Raw genomic sequence first — 14,424 nt, forward strand, 5'->3', positions numbered from 1 at the left:
GTAGCCTTTTCTGAGTGATAGCTTACCCTTGTTAGTTAAGTTAAAAGTCGATGAACCCGTTTTCTGTGCTGTTTAGAACTAAATTGGAGTTAATTGAAACATTTCTTCTATTATTATACATTAATAATCAAAGATGCATAATGATGTATTCTTATACAGTACTTTGAATTATGTTGAGTGTTTGAATTTTTAAGTTTTCACTCCTGAATAACATTAAGAATGTTTCCTATCCTAAACCATAGAATACTGTAAAACATGGGTTTGTTATACAGACATTAATGAACGTACCATCTGCCAGTCATTCTCCACCTTCCTGAACACTGACTCCTTACTCCACACACACTGATCCCAGCTCTGAATGACCTCAGAGTTGTTGGACTCTCGACAGTACTGGTCTTTGGTGGCACTGTAGCGCACATGCAGCAACCGGTCACTCTTCTCTTTCTCAGTGGGAGTGAACACGTAACCTGCAGCCTGAGAGAAAAAAACACAACGCACACTAACAATCAAATACTGATTAGTATTAGAAATCGAGCTATTAGGCTATCAAGCTATTAAAATACTAAATATTCAATACTGAGTTATAAGGCATTCATATGGAGTCAGGGAGACGGAAAACAGCGGAGAAACAACACCTTCTGGACGGCACGGAAAAACAATCAGTCTTACGGAACAGCAGGACGGCAAAATAAAACAAGCACAACAACAATTTGCTAAACTGATGGAATAAAATCTTTTAAATATAACAATTTTGTGTCTACTATTTAATTAAATCAGGTTAGTAATGCATGTAGCTATACATTGCAGTTTTTCTTTAAATATTCTATTGCAAACCTAAACATATTTCTCCAGTGCGAAGGCCATATATCAAATGCTGTCACTGAAGACGGCAAAAAGTTAACATATTATAACTAACTCTGTCGGCCTCATTTTACCGTTCGTCTCTCGTCCACTCAAATGATATTCGGTTCGCTGTCTACAGTCTGCCAGATTAGCATTATTTAATTTACCTGGGGCTGCATTTACAAACGTCTGATCTTTCAGTAATTACATTCTGAGCACAACGTTATCATGAACACATTAGATCTGTTGTGCAAAGCTGCAAAAATAAAAGCCAGCTTGTAATAAACTCCAGTTTCCATTTAAGGATTTTCAATACTGGGACAAATTGAAAAATACTGCATTTATCTTTAATAACCATCAAAAAACAATGCGGTCACCTAACATTGATACGTAGTTCATCATTACAATAACGATCATATCGCTGACTGGAAGAGGCTGAAATGTCTATAAAAATAATTAAAGTAATTAAATGAATCATTAAGATACGTAATGCTGAGTGGAGTAGGCTCTGTTATAACACCATATATAACAAGCTGTACCTGTGTGGAGGTCCCTGCATCAGCCTTTCTGGTCTCCCCCCGTGCAATCCTCCAGGCCAGAGAGCCAGAGTTGCGTCCGCCCATCTCTCCTGGTTTTGGTTTCTTGGGGGAAATAAACTCCACCAGCTCGACAAGCAGCCGCTCTGTCAGCTCCTTCTTCCTCTCTGGACTCAGGGACTGCTGCCTCTTCAGTATCAGAGCAGATGGAAAGTGCTTTACTTACTTATCAGACTCAAAACGGCAATAAGTCTTGCATGTGGAGTTTAAAGGGTAAAGATTTACCGTGGCGTTCAGTCCGTTAATGGTGTGCAGCAGCCAGGCCTCCTGAACTCTGGTCCTTCTCGACAAAACCTCTGGATGTTTGCAGGAATACCTCCAGGTCACATCAACCACCTGCATCACAAACACATGAAGAAGTATAAACGGTGCACTACTTTTTGCTTACTGGCCCATAGGGAGTGCTAAGCATTACAGGTGAAAACAAAGAGGAAATCAAAACCACCACATAAATAAAACAAAATTAATAAGAAAAGACAACATTTTCATTCACATTGAGCATCAGTACAACCCCAGTGTTTATGTCCAGAAAGTATTAGTTTAAGACTCTGGTGCTAGCCTACAGGGCAGTGAAAGGAACTGCTTCCTATCTCCAGGCCTTGGTCAAGCCCTACACCCCTGCCCGACCACTTCGCTCTGCCCTCCGGGCGATTGGTTGCAAATCGCTCAGAGGTCCCTGCGGCTTGATCCGGTCACAGCTTTTTCTGTCCTGCCCATCAGTGGTGGAATGAACTCCCCACTGGCGTACGATCCATAAAAGAAAACACAATCATACAGGAATAGAGTAGAATTCTAAAATTACCACTTGAATGACACATAATCATAGTAAAACAAGTCCAGAAAATAATCAGAAAGTATTGGGACGTACTAACGTATTGTTGGCTCTGATTTTTTCACGTGATTCATTGATTGTAAATAAAATATAAAATGCATTTTTATCCTTAAAAGGACATTATACTTTTAATTCAATGTTCATTTGCTAGGTTTTAACTCATCCCAGAAATAAGCAAAAATCTAATGGACTTTAACAACTGATTAGTAGCAACAGTTGTAGTAGAAGAAGTAATATTCATTGTCCATACGTCGTACCTGGTCCTTTGAGAAAGCCAGAACGTAGGCCAGTTTCTTCCCCCAGCCGACCTCATACAGTAGAGGGTTATCACAGCCTCTCTCACAGGAGTCACAGTGCAGCCAGCGACGCTGAGAGACCGAGTAAATCTCCGTCCACACGTGGTCTGAAACATCACAGAGAACCAAACTAGTTTTCAAAGAGGCCTTTCATACACTTCATACAGTGCATGAATTGTTCAGACATCAGATTGCGTAAGAAGTACATTTTGTGAAAAATGTGACAACATGTTGTTTAATATATGAAACTCAAGTGTGCAATACAATTTGTATTTAATATCTTAAATTTGTACTATTTCAATGGTAATATTTAAATTATTCACAGAATTCTATTCTTGAAGGCAGTGTTAGTTCATTCTTGACCTTGTGAACAGGTCAACTATTGGTTTAAATGAGCTATTTTCATTATTGATTAATCAGCTGATTTATCTTGGACCAAAAGTTCAAAACCTTAAGAAAACCAGCTTACTATCATCAAAAACCAAGAGAAATATTTACTTTTGAGATGCTAGAGCCAGAGATTTTTGTCTTTAGAAAATGACTCAAAAGGATCGATCAGTTCTCAATAAAATTGTTGAATAATTTTCGGCCAATCGACTAATCAATTAAAGATTGCAGCTCTAGTCGTGATAACTGAACCTCATGAACAAGCCCTGTGTGGATATTGAATTGTGATCTTTTATCCAAATAGCTTGCATTCATGTCAAGTTGTTAACATTTCCTCCTCATATATCAAGGGAACTGCTGCTTTCTCTGCAGAGCAGAAAATCTAATCAGTGACGCAAAAATGTCCCTCGGCATAATTAAAGTCTTCACTTATCTATATGTGAGCCACATCTGTCAGTCATGTACATACCAGTGCTGTCCCAGATATATCTGGCCTCAAGGCCAAGGGCTCTGCAGCACAGTGTGAAACAGTTTGCCCACTCCCCACAGCGCCCCCTCCTGGTTTCAAGAAGCTTCTCAGGATTGTTGTACCTGGTATTGACATCAGAGAGAGAAAAATCAATCAAAGCATTCAGTATTCTCCATATTCTCATACTCTTTATGACTGAAAAATGTTTCTTACTATTTTAAATGAGTGAATAATGCAAAAAAAGTCAGAGAGTGAACAATATAATGAACAATCAGTGGTAACTTGCTTACCTCTTTCTGCAAGTTATTCCTCGTTTTAATATTACCTAAAAAATGGTCCTAAACTCCTTTATTGGAGTAGTAAGAACTAACCAAAATGTTACACACACACACACACACACACACACACACACACACACACACACACACACACACACACACACACACACACACACACACACACACACACACACACACACACACACACACAGACACAGACACAGACCTGGGGAATCTGGTGGAGAGCCGGCAGCTCTGACAGTAGTGGTTCTCGACACGCTGGGCTCCCCATCGGATGTCCTCGGTGGTGGGACTGAGGGCCGTGGCGTTCTGGGTCGGGCCTTTGCATTGGCTGCAGGGCAGACAGTCCACCCAGGAGAAGAAGTCCTGTTTGAACCATCTGAGCAACTCCAGCACCAGAAAGTCTTCTATTCCAAGTTTACATTCTGCAAAGAGGAAATCAAATCAGATGGTCCATTTGAATCACTGTTTAATGAGTATCTTTATTTGAATACAGTACAATCTAGATATACAACAGATTATTTTTGCATGACTAAGGGGACTTCACCTGGATCCGCCTCTTTCGCCTCCTTCAGCTTGCATTCAGCAACAGAGGACAGCTGCTGGTGAGGGATGTGGCTCCTGGCTTTCTGCTGCAGCTCAGGGGTTTCATAAATCATCACATGTTGGAAGTTTGACTGGAGAGTCAGAAAAAAGCTCATACTGTTCTCCTGACAGAAAGACAAGAAAACATCCAGATTACACAACTGTAACCCCCTACACCGCAATATCTTAAAATAATGAAACAGTATTAATATTGAAGAGGGACAAAGCATTAAGAATTTAAGATGAAGTTTCCAAATTTAAAACCCTTAATCTTGTTTATGGAATAATAATGAATCACTGTAGCCACCAATGAGCATACTTGAAATGGAAATACTAATTTCCCAATTTATGGCAAGCACAACAAATGGAGAATATTCCAACCACTCTCTATTCGTTAATCAAGAGCAGATTATTTTGTCGTTAATCCTGCAAGTGTCGACCTTTCTAAATACCCGTGTTCACATTGTAAATTATTTTTTACACACAAACCAGGGCTTCAACATGCTTTTAAGCAATGTGGATGCTACCCTCCTTATCTTGCATACTGGCATTAATTCAGCTTTTTACATGATTAAGTTTAGATGTCCATCATGAGACTTGTTGATTCTTAAACTTGATACAAAAATAATTTAAGCTAATAAAAGAGAACAAAACGAGTTGAGGTGTCTTCAGCCTCGCTGTGACTCTGCTACAGTGATATTACTGCTTAACACTTCAGTTATGTTCAACCACAATTTCTACCATTTAAACCAGGGAAGACCACATCTTTACCAAGGATGAAGGCTGCGATGGAGGTGGTGTAACTGGCTGGCTGGAGGCAGTAGCAGCAGCAGCAGCAGCAGCGATCTCTGGTGCTGAGGATGAGGTTGATGGTGATTCAGATGAAGGAGGCGAGGCCAACGCCGCAGCGGTCCGAGCGGTGGGTTGGACAGGCTGTTCTCCACGCAGTCTCTGATCCCTCTCTGCTGCGATGGAGTCCCTGATGAGCTTCAGCTGTTCTACTGACGCCGACTTTGGGAACACGAGGTGGGTCTCAGCCTGAAAAGAGGAGAAAGAAGTCATACGATTCTATCACAGTTGGGCCAATGAATGACGAACAAATACACTATAAGCAGAGAAACAAGTGATGCACTGTCTTTAAGTCAGTTACTTATTAATTACCTCCTCAAATCCCATCTCAAAGAGGCATTCCACTGCACCTTTGATGGGCAACAGCTTGGTGGAGAATGTAGGATTGCCTATGCGGATAGACCTGTACTTCTCCTCGTTGGGGTACCTGTTGGGAGATGACGTCACATGAGGAAGTGGAGCTATTAATGGCTTAAATGTTCATAAATTAGATGTATACACATTAATCATGCATTGTTTATTGTCTTGTACACAACTTTAAATGAGACCTTGACCCTAGCCACAGTGTGTTGCAGACACAATGCTAAGAGATGTAAAGGTGAACACAGATGATTAATGTACATAAATGAAGCCAGCACATGTGATCTGTTGGGAGATGACGTCACATGAGGAAGTGGAGCTATTAATGGCTTAAATGTTCATAAATTAGATATATACACATTAATCATGAATTGTTTATTGTCTTGTACACATGACAACTTTAAATGAGACCTTAACCTTAAACCTAGTGTGTTGCAGACACAATTATAGAGATGTAAAGGTGAATACAGATGATTAATGTACATACATGAAGCCAACACACGTGATCTCAACACACCTGGTTCACGACCTTACCTTAAAATGTTATCAGCATATGTCAGCAACAACTTCGCCACGTCTACAAAGACTTCATTTGAGTTCTCACACAGTGTTGTCACAGCTGGTGAAGAAGACATTTTGCTATTTCCTTCAAGAAACAACAACAACAAAAAAGTCAATTCTCTTCCGAGTCTGAGGGCTAGCGTGTTTTGGGTCCTGTGTTGAGCTGCCCGGTCAGCGCCTGAACAAATATGTGCCGCTTAAAAAAATATATATAACGTTAAATATACTCTTCCAAGTGTATTATGTTTGATAACATATAATTATCTGTTTTACAGCTTTATTTGTTTTATTTTTATTTTTTAATTTGATATGTAGGTGTTAAATCAATCAGGCGTTCAGAAAGGCGACCTAAGAATCTCCACGGGCATGTTTTCTCTGCTCATGATGTGTTTGGCTGAGTAAGTATCAAACCTAAGTTCAGCTATGTGTGGATGACATTTCAACTCATTTTGTACATTTATCTGTTATTAAGAGGTGCATTCATCAAAGCTACAAGCCAGCTGTGTTAAACTTGACATATATATATATATATATAGAGCAGCATGTGTGCTCTGCCACTGTCCTGTTGGACCAAACAGCTGAGATCACATAACACAAGGGCACTTCTTCAGAAAGCTGTCTGTGTTGGTCCAATCCAAGACTCTAGATGCTGCAGCTCTGGAAGGCCCAAAAGGAGGGTTGTTATAACAGGTATAGGGTTAGTGTGTCCTCTGGGCACAGGGACCGCCCTGACCTGGGACCGCCTCATTAAAGGCCACAGTGGGATTGTTGCTCTTCACTCAGAGGAGTACAAAACCGTTCCCTGTAAAGTGGCGGCACTGGTGCCCAGAGGAAAGGACCAGGGTCAGTTTCAGGAGGAGATGTTTGCGTCTCGTGGGGAGATCAGCAGCATGTCTCCTGCCACCGTGATGGCCCTTGGAGCTGCTCAGTTGGCCCTGGAGGACTCAGGTTGGCACCCCGACACCCCAGAGGAACAGCTCAGTACTGGGGTGGCTGTTGGCATGGGCATGGTGTCCTTGGAAGAAATCGCTCGCACCTCCGTTGCCTTCCAGGAGAAGGGCTACAAAAAAGTCAGTCCCTTTTTTGTGCCTCGCATTCTTGTCAACATGGCTGCTGGACACATAAGCATCAGACACAAACTGAAGGGCCCCAACCATGCAGTGTCCACAGCATGCACCACGGGGGCACACGCCATAGGTGATGCCGCCAGGTTTATTGCCCACGGGGATGCGGATGCTATGATCTCAGGGGGAACAGAGTCCTGTGTGGGGCCTCTGTCAGTAGCCGGCTTTGCCAGGGCACGCGCCCTCGCCACTAAATGGAACGACAACCCCACGCAGGCGTCGAGGCCCTTTCACCCAGAGCGAGAGGGCTTTGTGATGGGCGAGGGAGCGGCGGTGCTCCTGCTGGAGGAGCTGGACCACGCAGTGAAAAGAGGAGCCAGGATCTATGCGGAGATCCTGGGTTATGGACTCTCAGGGGACGCCAGCCACATCACAGCACCCACTGCAGATGGAGATGGAGCATTCAGGTGACTCAATGTAGTTTGTTTAAGCATGCAAGAGACAACTTGTGTGTGCTTACAATTAACATTTTCAAATATGTTATGCCACAAAACTACTCTCACTTATTTAAGCAGTGGTTCAAAACCAGGGGATCGGTGTCTTTGATAATACAGCGATGATGATCAACAGAATAAAAAAAAGGGCGTTATTATTATTTTAAGATATTGGTGTGTAGGATGTTGCATTTGTGTAATCTGGATGTTATTTTATCTTTCTACCAGTGAGCAGGAAAACAGGCAAAAACACATCACTGCCACAAACAATCATATTTACATTTTTCAACATTTGCTTTTCTTTTGCCATTTAAGTTTCAGTTCATTTAAGCATGTTAATATTACAGTTAAATCCAGATAGAACAAATGTCTATTTTATTGGACACCGTAAAATAAAAAAAAAAGGGGGAAAAAGACAGACAAAACACCACCATGGACGGCTATATAGATAAAAACAACAATCCCAGCACCCCAATATTCCTTTATATTATGTAAACTAGTACCGCAAACCCTCTCTGAGATGTTGCACCTTAATGTATCTAGTTGGTGGGGTATTATTTACCATGTCAATCACACTCTGTTGTACGTGGGCTTTTCCAATCATATGAAATAGGCCTGACTGAAAAAAGAATATATCCTGTTACTACCAGCCCAAACTGAGGTTTAGTAAACCCTGGCAGTGATTTGTGGAGATTCGGGTAGAGGTACATAGAGTACAGTGGGTTTGTCAGTGTTTTTTTTATCAAAACACATCTGCCTGCTGCAGCGAGTTTCTTTAGAGCCAAGTCTGCCAACCCGACCTCCAAAACAATAAGTTCTGTAGAGCTGAGAGGAACTGCAGAGTTGGGTAATACTGCTTCGTGTTCTGCGACAATAAGTGATGCCTTTGTCATTACACAAGGTTATTCATTCATAGTTTGTATAAAACATTGTTTAGTGCTGAAATCTGGGAGCACAGTTACATCGCTGAAGGAAACATAAGCAGAAAGGTTGAAAATAAATCCTCAGGTTAGTCTGATTTATGTTGAAGAGAAAACAAAAGTTAATGTTAAAATTATTTTCTAAACTGTGTTATGAACATTCATCACAGTTAAGAGAAACACCTCTGAGTTCAACTTTGACCTCCGTCGTTACAGATGCATGTCTGCAGCCCTCAGAGATGCGGGCGTCACACCGGCAGATGTGACGTATGTGAACGCTCACGCCACGTCTACGCCTTTGGGTGATGCCGCGGAAAATGCCGCCCTCAAGAGGCTCTTCCAGGGAAGAGTTGAGAACCTGGCCGTCTCCTCCACCAAGGGGGCCACGGGACATCTGCTGGGGGCCGCGGGGGCCCTGGAGGCCGCGTTCACCGCTCTGGCCTGCTACCACGGGGTCCTGCCCCCGACTCTCAACCTGGACCGGACCGAGCCAGACTTCAACCTGAACTATGTTCCCCTCACAGCGCAGCCATGGGACATTCAGGGCCCGCGGGTGGCCCTCACAAACTCATTTGGATTTGGCGGCACCAACGCCTCGCTGTGTCTCACCAGCGTCTGATGACACAACAATACACTCTTTGTGTGTTTTGGTATAATAGAGTTTCACTGACTGAATCAGTAAACTTGAGGAGTAGCACTAGTTGTTTGTGTGTTCTTATGAACTGATTTAAGGAACGTTTCAATGACAGGCTTTAAACTGAAAAGATTAAAAGTACCAAATCCTTGTAAAAATGGTCAAATAAAAAAATGTGAGTAAACTTTATTATGGTCTCTGTGTGGATCTGGTTTGTGTGTAACATATTATTGTCAATATTTGTGACTTGTAGAATCAATCTAAGTGTGGAAAGTAACCAACCCACCCTTGTGTCTCACTCATTACCACTACCGAGGTGCCGTACATGTGTATTATATATTATAAAAGGAATAGTGAAAAATGCTCAATATCATTTCCTAAAGCCAAAGGTGACATTTTAAAATGTCCAGAAAAGGTACTGATTTATTTTCTTTACAGCAACAACTCAATTAAGTGTTTTATGACAGCACAAGCCAAAAAGGTTTAGAATCACTGGTTTAATATCTTAACCTCTGTGTTGTATTTTATAACCTATTATATGTTTTTTAAAATCTCGAACTGAAAAGTAACCTTAAAGACAAAGTAGCAAACTAAAGAACCTCAAACTTGTACTTAGGTGCTGTACTTTAGTAAATGTAATCGTCCACTACTTACAAGAAAGATCCAGTTGCTATACCTTTTGTTTAATTATGTTAAAAATTAGGATTTCACCTTTGGACCTAGAATAAAGACGTCACTCTGAAACAGACCTTCTCTTTATTCCAGCAGGTGGTGTTAGTTCACAGTAAGTCATGCGTGTTGCTTTCATGTTCATTTCCAAAACATTTAGCGTTTTTAGACATTCAGTAGACACGTTAGTGCAACAGAAATAAAAACATTAACAATCAGCCAAACTGACTGAGGTCTTCCTCTCAAGTACTCGACCTTAAAGCTTTTATCAAATAACAAAGTGCTCTGAAGAGATAAAGGAGGAGAGACACGGAGCGCTTTTAGATCCATTAGAGTAGATTGAGAGGAAATCATCCAATTGAAGTGGTCGATATGAATAATTATATTAAGAAGATAATGTATGATAATTGCTCTTGTTAGCTTCCTTTATCCAACCTGTGTTTTCTTTAAACAGGAACACAGACGCCTCAAAAGCTTGGACAAATGATTGCAAATCAGGAAATGAGTGGTGCTTTAGGTGTGTGCAGCTGACTTTAATAACATCCTAATGGAGGCCCGATCTAACAGAAGGGCCTTTTTTGATCACTTATGAAGGCTCTTTACAAACCAGGACCTCTGACTCTGTGTTGTTGTCCTTTGAATTCAGCTTTTTACTTTGATTTGAGGATTTATAACTTGTGAAAGCAGCAAAGGGATCATCAGAGCAGAAGGTAAAAGAGGTTAAATAGTACCGTTATGTCAGGGTTCAAGAAAATAAATAGTGTAAACAATCTCCTCAGGGAAAAGGACAGGTTTCCAAGACTTCAAAGGTTCAACAACAATTTGTCTGCTCCTTTATAAGGGATAAGATAAGAAACACATCATTAGTGTCTGGCATCCTATGGGGAGACAAAGGGATAACGAGCGTCCATAGTTGGGAATATATGTGTGTTTACATTTTCCATAATGATTGTGGGCGCTGTGAGAGTGAGAAAAATGTCACATTTTATGTATTTTTATTTAATTTGATTTATTTCAAACATGTAACAAATAAGAAAAGCCAGAAATAACACATAAAAGGAACATTAAACTTATAGCAAACTCTTACGATACAAATTCTAATAGACAATATAGAAGACAATCTAAATCAATATTACATGTCCAAAATGGAGAAGGAAGAAGCACATACTTATGTTCTCCTACTTCTTTTCCATAACTCAAACAATTAACTTACCATTTATTACACAATTCATAAACAATTATCCCAAGGCTATTATGTACCACCCAAATATGTTCGTCCTACCAACAATTCCTCCTCCCTAAACCACTAAGAGGAGGAGAGAAAATGGTTTTAGGATATTGTTAGTGGGCGGACATTAAACAAGACTAAAGCCTCATTAGTGGCTCCACACGATGTCCATTAAACACCACAAAAGACCAGTTCAATGTTGTTGGAGTGTTACAGGAAGGACATTTTTGCAAATACATGCATTTTACTTTAAGTAGTTATTTGAAGCCCAAACATGATGTTTTCCCGAAACCAAAGTGGTTTTTTTGCATTAAATTGTAATAAGCCTTTAAGAGGTTGTGGTCATTTCAAGTATTTCTGTGAGATCACGTTGGTAAAGACACACAAAATAATTAGAAAAAGGGGCAAATCACCCTTAAAGAGACACAAAACAACCAAAAGAGACAAATATTGACAACAAAGAGACACCAAACAACAACAAAATCTTGCTGCATTGTCTCATAATTTGCCCACGATCATGTCAGTAGATATTGTTTTTTCCCAAACTCCCAAAGTTCTAATTAAGTCATTATTAATCAATGAACCAAACACTTGGCCTTTACCCACTTTGCCCAGTTGGTTATCCAACCTTGACTCTGTGGGGAGTATTGATGTTTTAGGTTGATCTCAATCATGGTGCTTGAATAAACATTAGATTCATCCTCTGGGAACCATGAATGTCCGCAGCCAAAGCCATACAACAAGCCAGATAGTTAAACAGATAACCAGTCACTGAAACAAATGTGTTTTGAGCCTGGGAAATATTTGATTTGTTGATACAGTAAAGGTCAAAGGGTCATTGAATCATCACGATTCATCTTCTGGGGATCATGAATATCCATCCGAACGTTATGGTTATCAGGCCAGTAGTGGAACTATCCTGATTTGGACCAGATGGATTGATAAACAAACCAACGTCTTTAGATCCTGCAGCCAGTGGATAAAATAAACATGCAGATTATAAAACTAATTTCATGGATTTATCATAATCATGCTTCTTATACATTAAATATACATTCAATTTACTCACTCTGTCTTTCTGTTTTGATGCATTATAAGCACATGAAGCCAAATTTTACACTTAAAAACATTTGCTTCCTGATCTGTCTATGGCGAGCTTGGACATTTTGTTACACTTGATGAGTAATTGCACTGTCCCGACTGAATTTAGTAGCATGATGTAAAGCCGGAGCCAGATGATGAATCACTGTTCTGGGGAATGTCGTTCCGGACCCATTTTTAGAGATTACGTTTTATTAGCTGCTCCGGATGTCACATCCAGCTAATGAATAAATCAATTATTCATCCATTTTTTAATTTGAAATAATTTGACATAGATGAATGAGTTGCAACAAGCTTTTTTTTTTTTTTTTCCATTAGAAAAGGAAAGCCCGGCAATCTTCTTGGGGAATATTTTGGCCTCGGGACTCGCACATCACTCTCTGTCCACCTCTGGTTTCTTACCTCGATGCTCTGTGTGTGAGTTGGTGTTATTCAGCAGTATGTTGCTCTGCATCATTGCGGTGAGAGCTTATATGCACCTTTGATTTGTTTCATCAATAAATAATAACCACTGTACCGTTAAATGCACGCCGTTTTCAACCTTTACATAGTAGTGAATGGACATATATGCCAAAAACTATTACAGCATTACAAGCACACACTGGAGCATGAATATTTATTTAGCGCCACTGCATTATGATGCAAGCCTTCTGCCCTGTGCACTCTAAAAGGAGCTAAGTGTACCCATTTCACTATACTCCATATCAATAGTGCCTTAGCTGGGCAGGAACTATTGATTCCTGTTGCTGTAATGATGACTTTGGTTCGTGGTATTCCTTCTTCTCCTCTTTTTCTTCTTTTTCTTCTTCTTCTTTTTTTACATCCCTGCCTCCTAATTAAAGAGACATCCAAGCTGAATTATGATCGCCATGGCAACAGAGTCAGCATGCATTCCCTTTGATATCACCCTGTCCCACATGGAGCACAGCTTATCACCAGGTTCTAAAATTAGACCTCTCTCTCTCTTTCTCTCTCTCTCTCTCTCTCTCTCTCTCTCTCTCTCTCTCTCTCTCTCTCTCTCTCTCTCTCTCTCTCTCTCTCTGTGGCACACACTGGATGGCCTTCATTCCTCTGCTGTGGCCATTATTCAGGTCCAGGGTTTTGCCTTTTGTTCAGTGATGGAATTCAGTAATACTCTTTTTAAACACATTGTAGTGCCATTGAGTTTATACCTCTCCTATTAGTTAAAGCAGTGGTTCCCAAGCTGGGGGTCGTATGACTTTAATCCTTCCAACTGGGGTCCCCTTCAGATAAATTTGTTCCCGATACCTTAATATCATTGTTTTCTGTTTTATTTAGTGCTCATTTTTAAATATCAATGTATTTACGCAAGTCAAAAGCACCCAATTCTGCAAATGCATTTTTTTCTGATCAAGTTTTTATTGACTTTGTCACATGAATGTCATTGAACACGAGGTACCTAAGACAAGGATTGTTGCACAAACAGTATTGAACACAAACTACATATCACCAATGCCTTGCAATAAATACGTAAATACCATTGAACATTTAAAATAAAATAAAATAAATATATTTTAAAATAAATCCTCAATTTCTTGCCTATGCATTTTTAATAGATGGAACTATTTATTGAGGTCATGTTTGCCATGGCTCCTAATTTAAAGTGACACACTATCAGGGGGTTTGGGGTCATTTTGAAGGAGACACAGATTCTCTCATGTTCTCTGTCTATTTTAGTTTGAACACAATATGCAAGTCAATTTTTTTACTTTCCTTAAGTAATAAATATCTATGTATTTTAAAAAATATAATTTTTTAAATTACATTGATTACATAGCTGATAATGTTTTGAGAAGAAATTAAAAATACATTTTCATGGTTGTTTCTGACAGAAGTTTATTCTTTGTCTGTATATTATTCTTTGTATATTAAATTAGTTGTTATATGATGGTTGAAATTAAGTTATTTTTTCTCTTATTTCTTCTTCAGGTTTCTAAAAATGAATCACACACTAGTGTCACCGTTGACAATGTGTCACTAGTGGAGGGTCTCACACCAGAAAGGTTGGGAACGATGTTTCCGTCGATTCATTACCAACCACATGTTACTTCACACCGCTGCTGACCTTTCCCCAAAGAATCAAACATATCTCGCCCTCGTCCCGGTGAAATCTGAGGTCGAGTCTGGTTTCTTTGAATATAAATGACTCACAGAGTGTTTGGACCAAAAACAGCACTGCGTTACACAGATAGAAGGCACATTTGTGTGTTTATGTA

General features: G+C 40.1%; 2 protein-coding genes across 2 annotated transcripts in view; one reads left to right on the forward strand and one right to left on the reverse strand.

Moving 5' to 3' along the window:
- Positions 1–6,244, reverse strand: part of ngly1 (N-glycanase 1) — a 7,652-nt gene extending 1,408 nt beyond the window's left edge. Inside the window, exons 1-10 of the mRNA XM_054606131.1 lie at positions 6,051–6,244; positions 5,469–5,583; positions 5,079–5,345; positions 4,270–4,432; positions 3,928–4,147; positions 3,424–3,545; positions 2,529–2,674; positions 1,665–1,775; positions 1,383–1,568; positions 289–474 (exon numbers count right to left, since the gene is read on the reverse strand). Coding sequence (XP_054462106.1) covers positions 289–474; positions 1,383–1,568; positions 1,665–1,775; positions 2,529–2,674; positions 3,424–3,545; positions 3,928–4,147; positions 4,270–4,432; positions 5,079–5,345; positions 5,469–5,583; positions 6,051–6,151 — 1,617 coding nt within the window. The 5' untranslated portion in view covers positions 6,152–6,244. The remainder of the gene's footprint in view (positions 1–288; positions 475–1,382; positions 1,569–1,664; positions 1,776–2,528; positions 2,675–3,423; positions 3,546–3,927; positions 4,148–4,269; positions 4,433–5,078; positions 5,346–5,468; positions 5,584–6,050) is intronic.
- A 199-nt stretch (positions 6,245–6,443) lies between these two features.
- On the forward strand, positions 6,444–9,363 carry oxsm (3-oxoacyl-ACP synthase, mitochondrial). Its single transcript, XM_054606340.1, has 2 exons — positions 6,444–7,608; positions 8,772–9,363. The coding sequence occupies exons 1-2, from the start codon at positions 6,620–6,622 to the stop codon at positions 9,172–9,174; spliced, it is 1,392 nt and encodes a 463-aa protein (XP_054462315.1). The 5' UTR covers positions 6,444–6,619; the 3' UTR covers positions 9,175–9,363.
- The last annotated feature ends 5,061 nt before the right edge of the window (positions 9,364–14,424 follow it).

This window comes from Anoplopoma fimbria, chromosome 10, assembly GCF_027596085.1.
Source record: "Anoplopoma fimbria isolate UVic2021 breed Golden Eagle Sablefish chromosome 10, Afim_UVic_2022, whole genome shotgun sequence".
In the NCBI taxonomy this organism is placed as follows: Eukaryota; Metazoa; Chordata; class Actinopteri; order Perciformes; family Anoplopomatidae; genus Anoplopoma; species Anoplopoma fimbria.

Coding starts and splice junctions, on each gene's coding strand:
- oxsm (XM_054606340.1), top strand. CDS start 6,620: ATGTGTGCTCTGCCACTGTCCTGTTGGACCAAACAGCTGAGATCACAT. Junction 7,609..8,771: donor GATGGAGATGGAGCATTCAG/GTGACTCAATGT, acceptor CCGTCGTTACAG/ATGCATGTCTGCAGCCCTCA.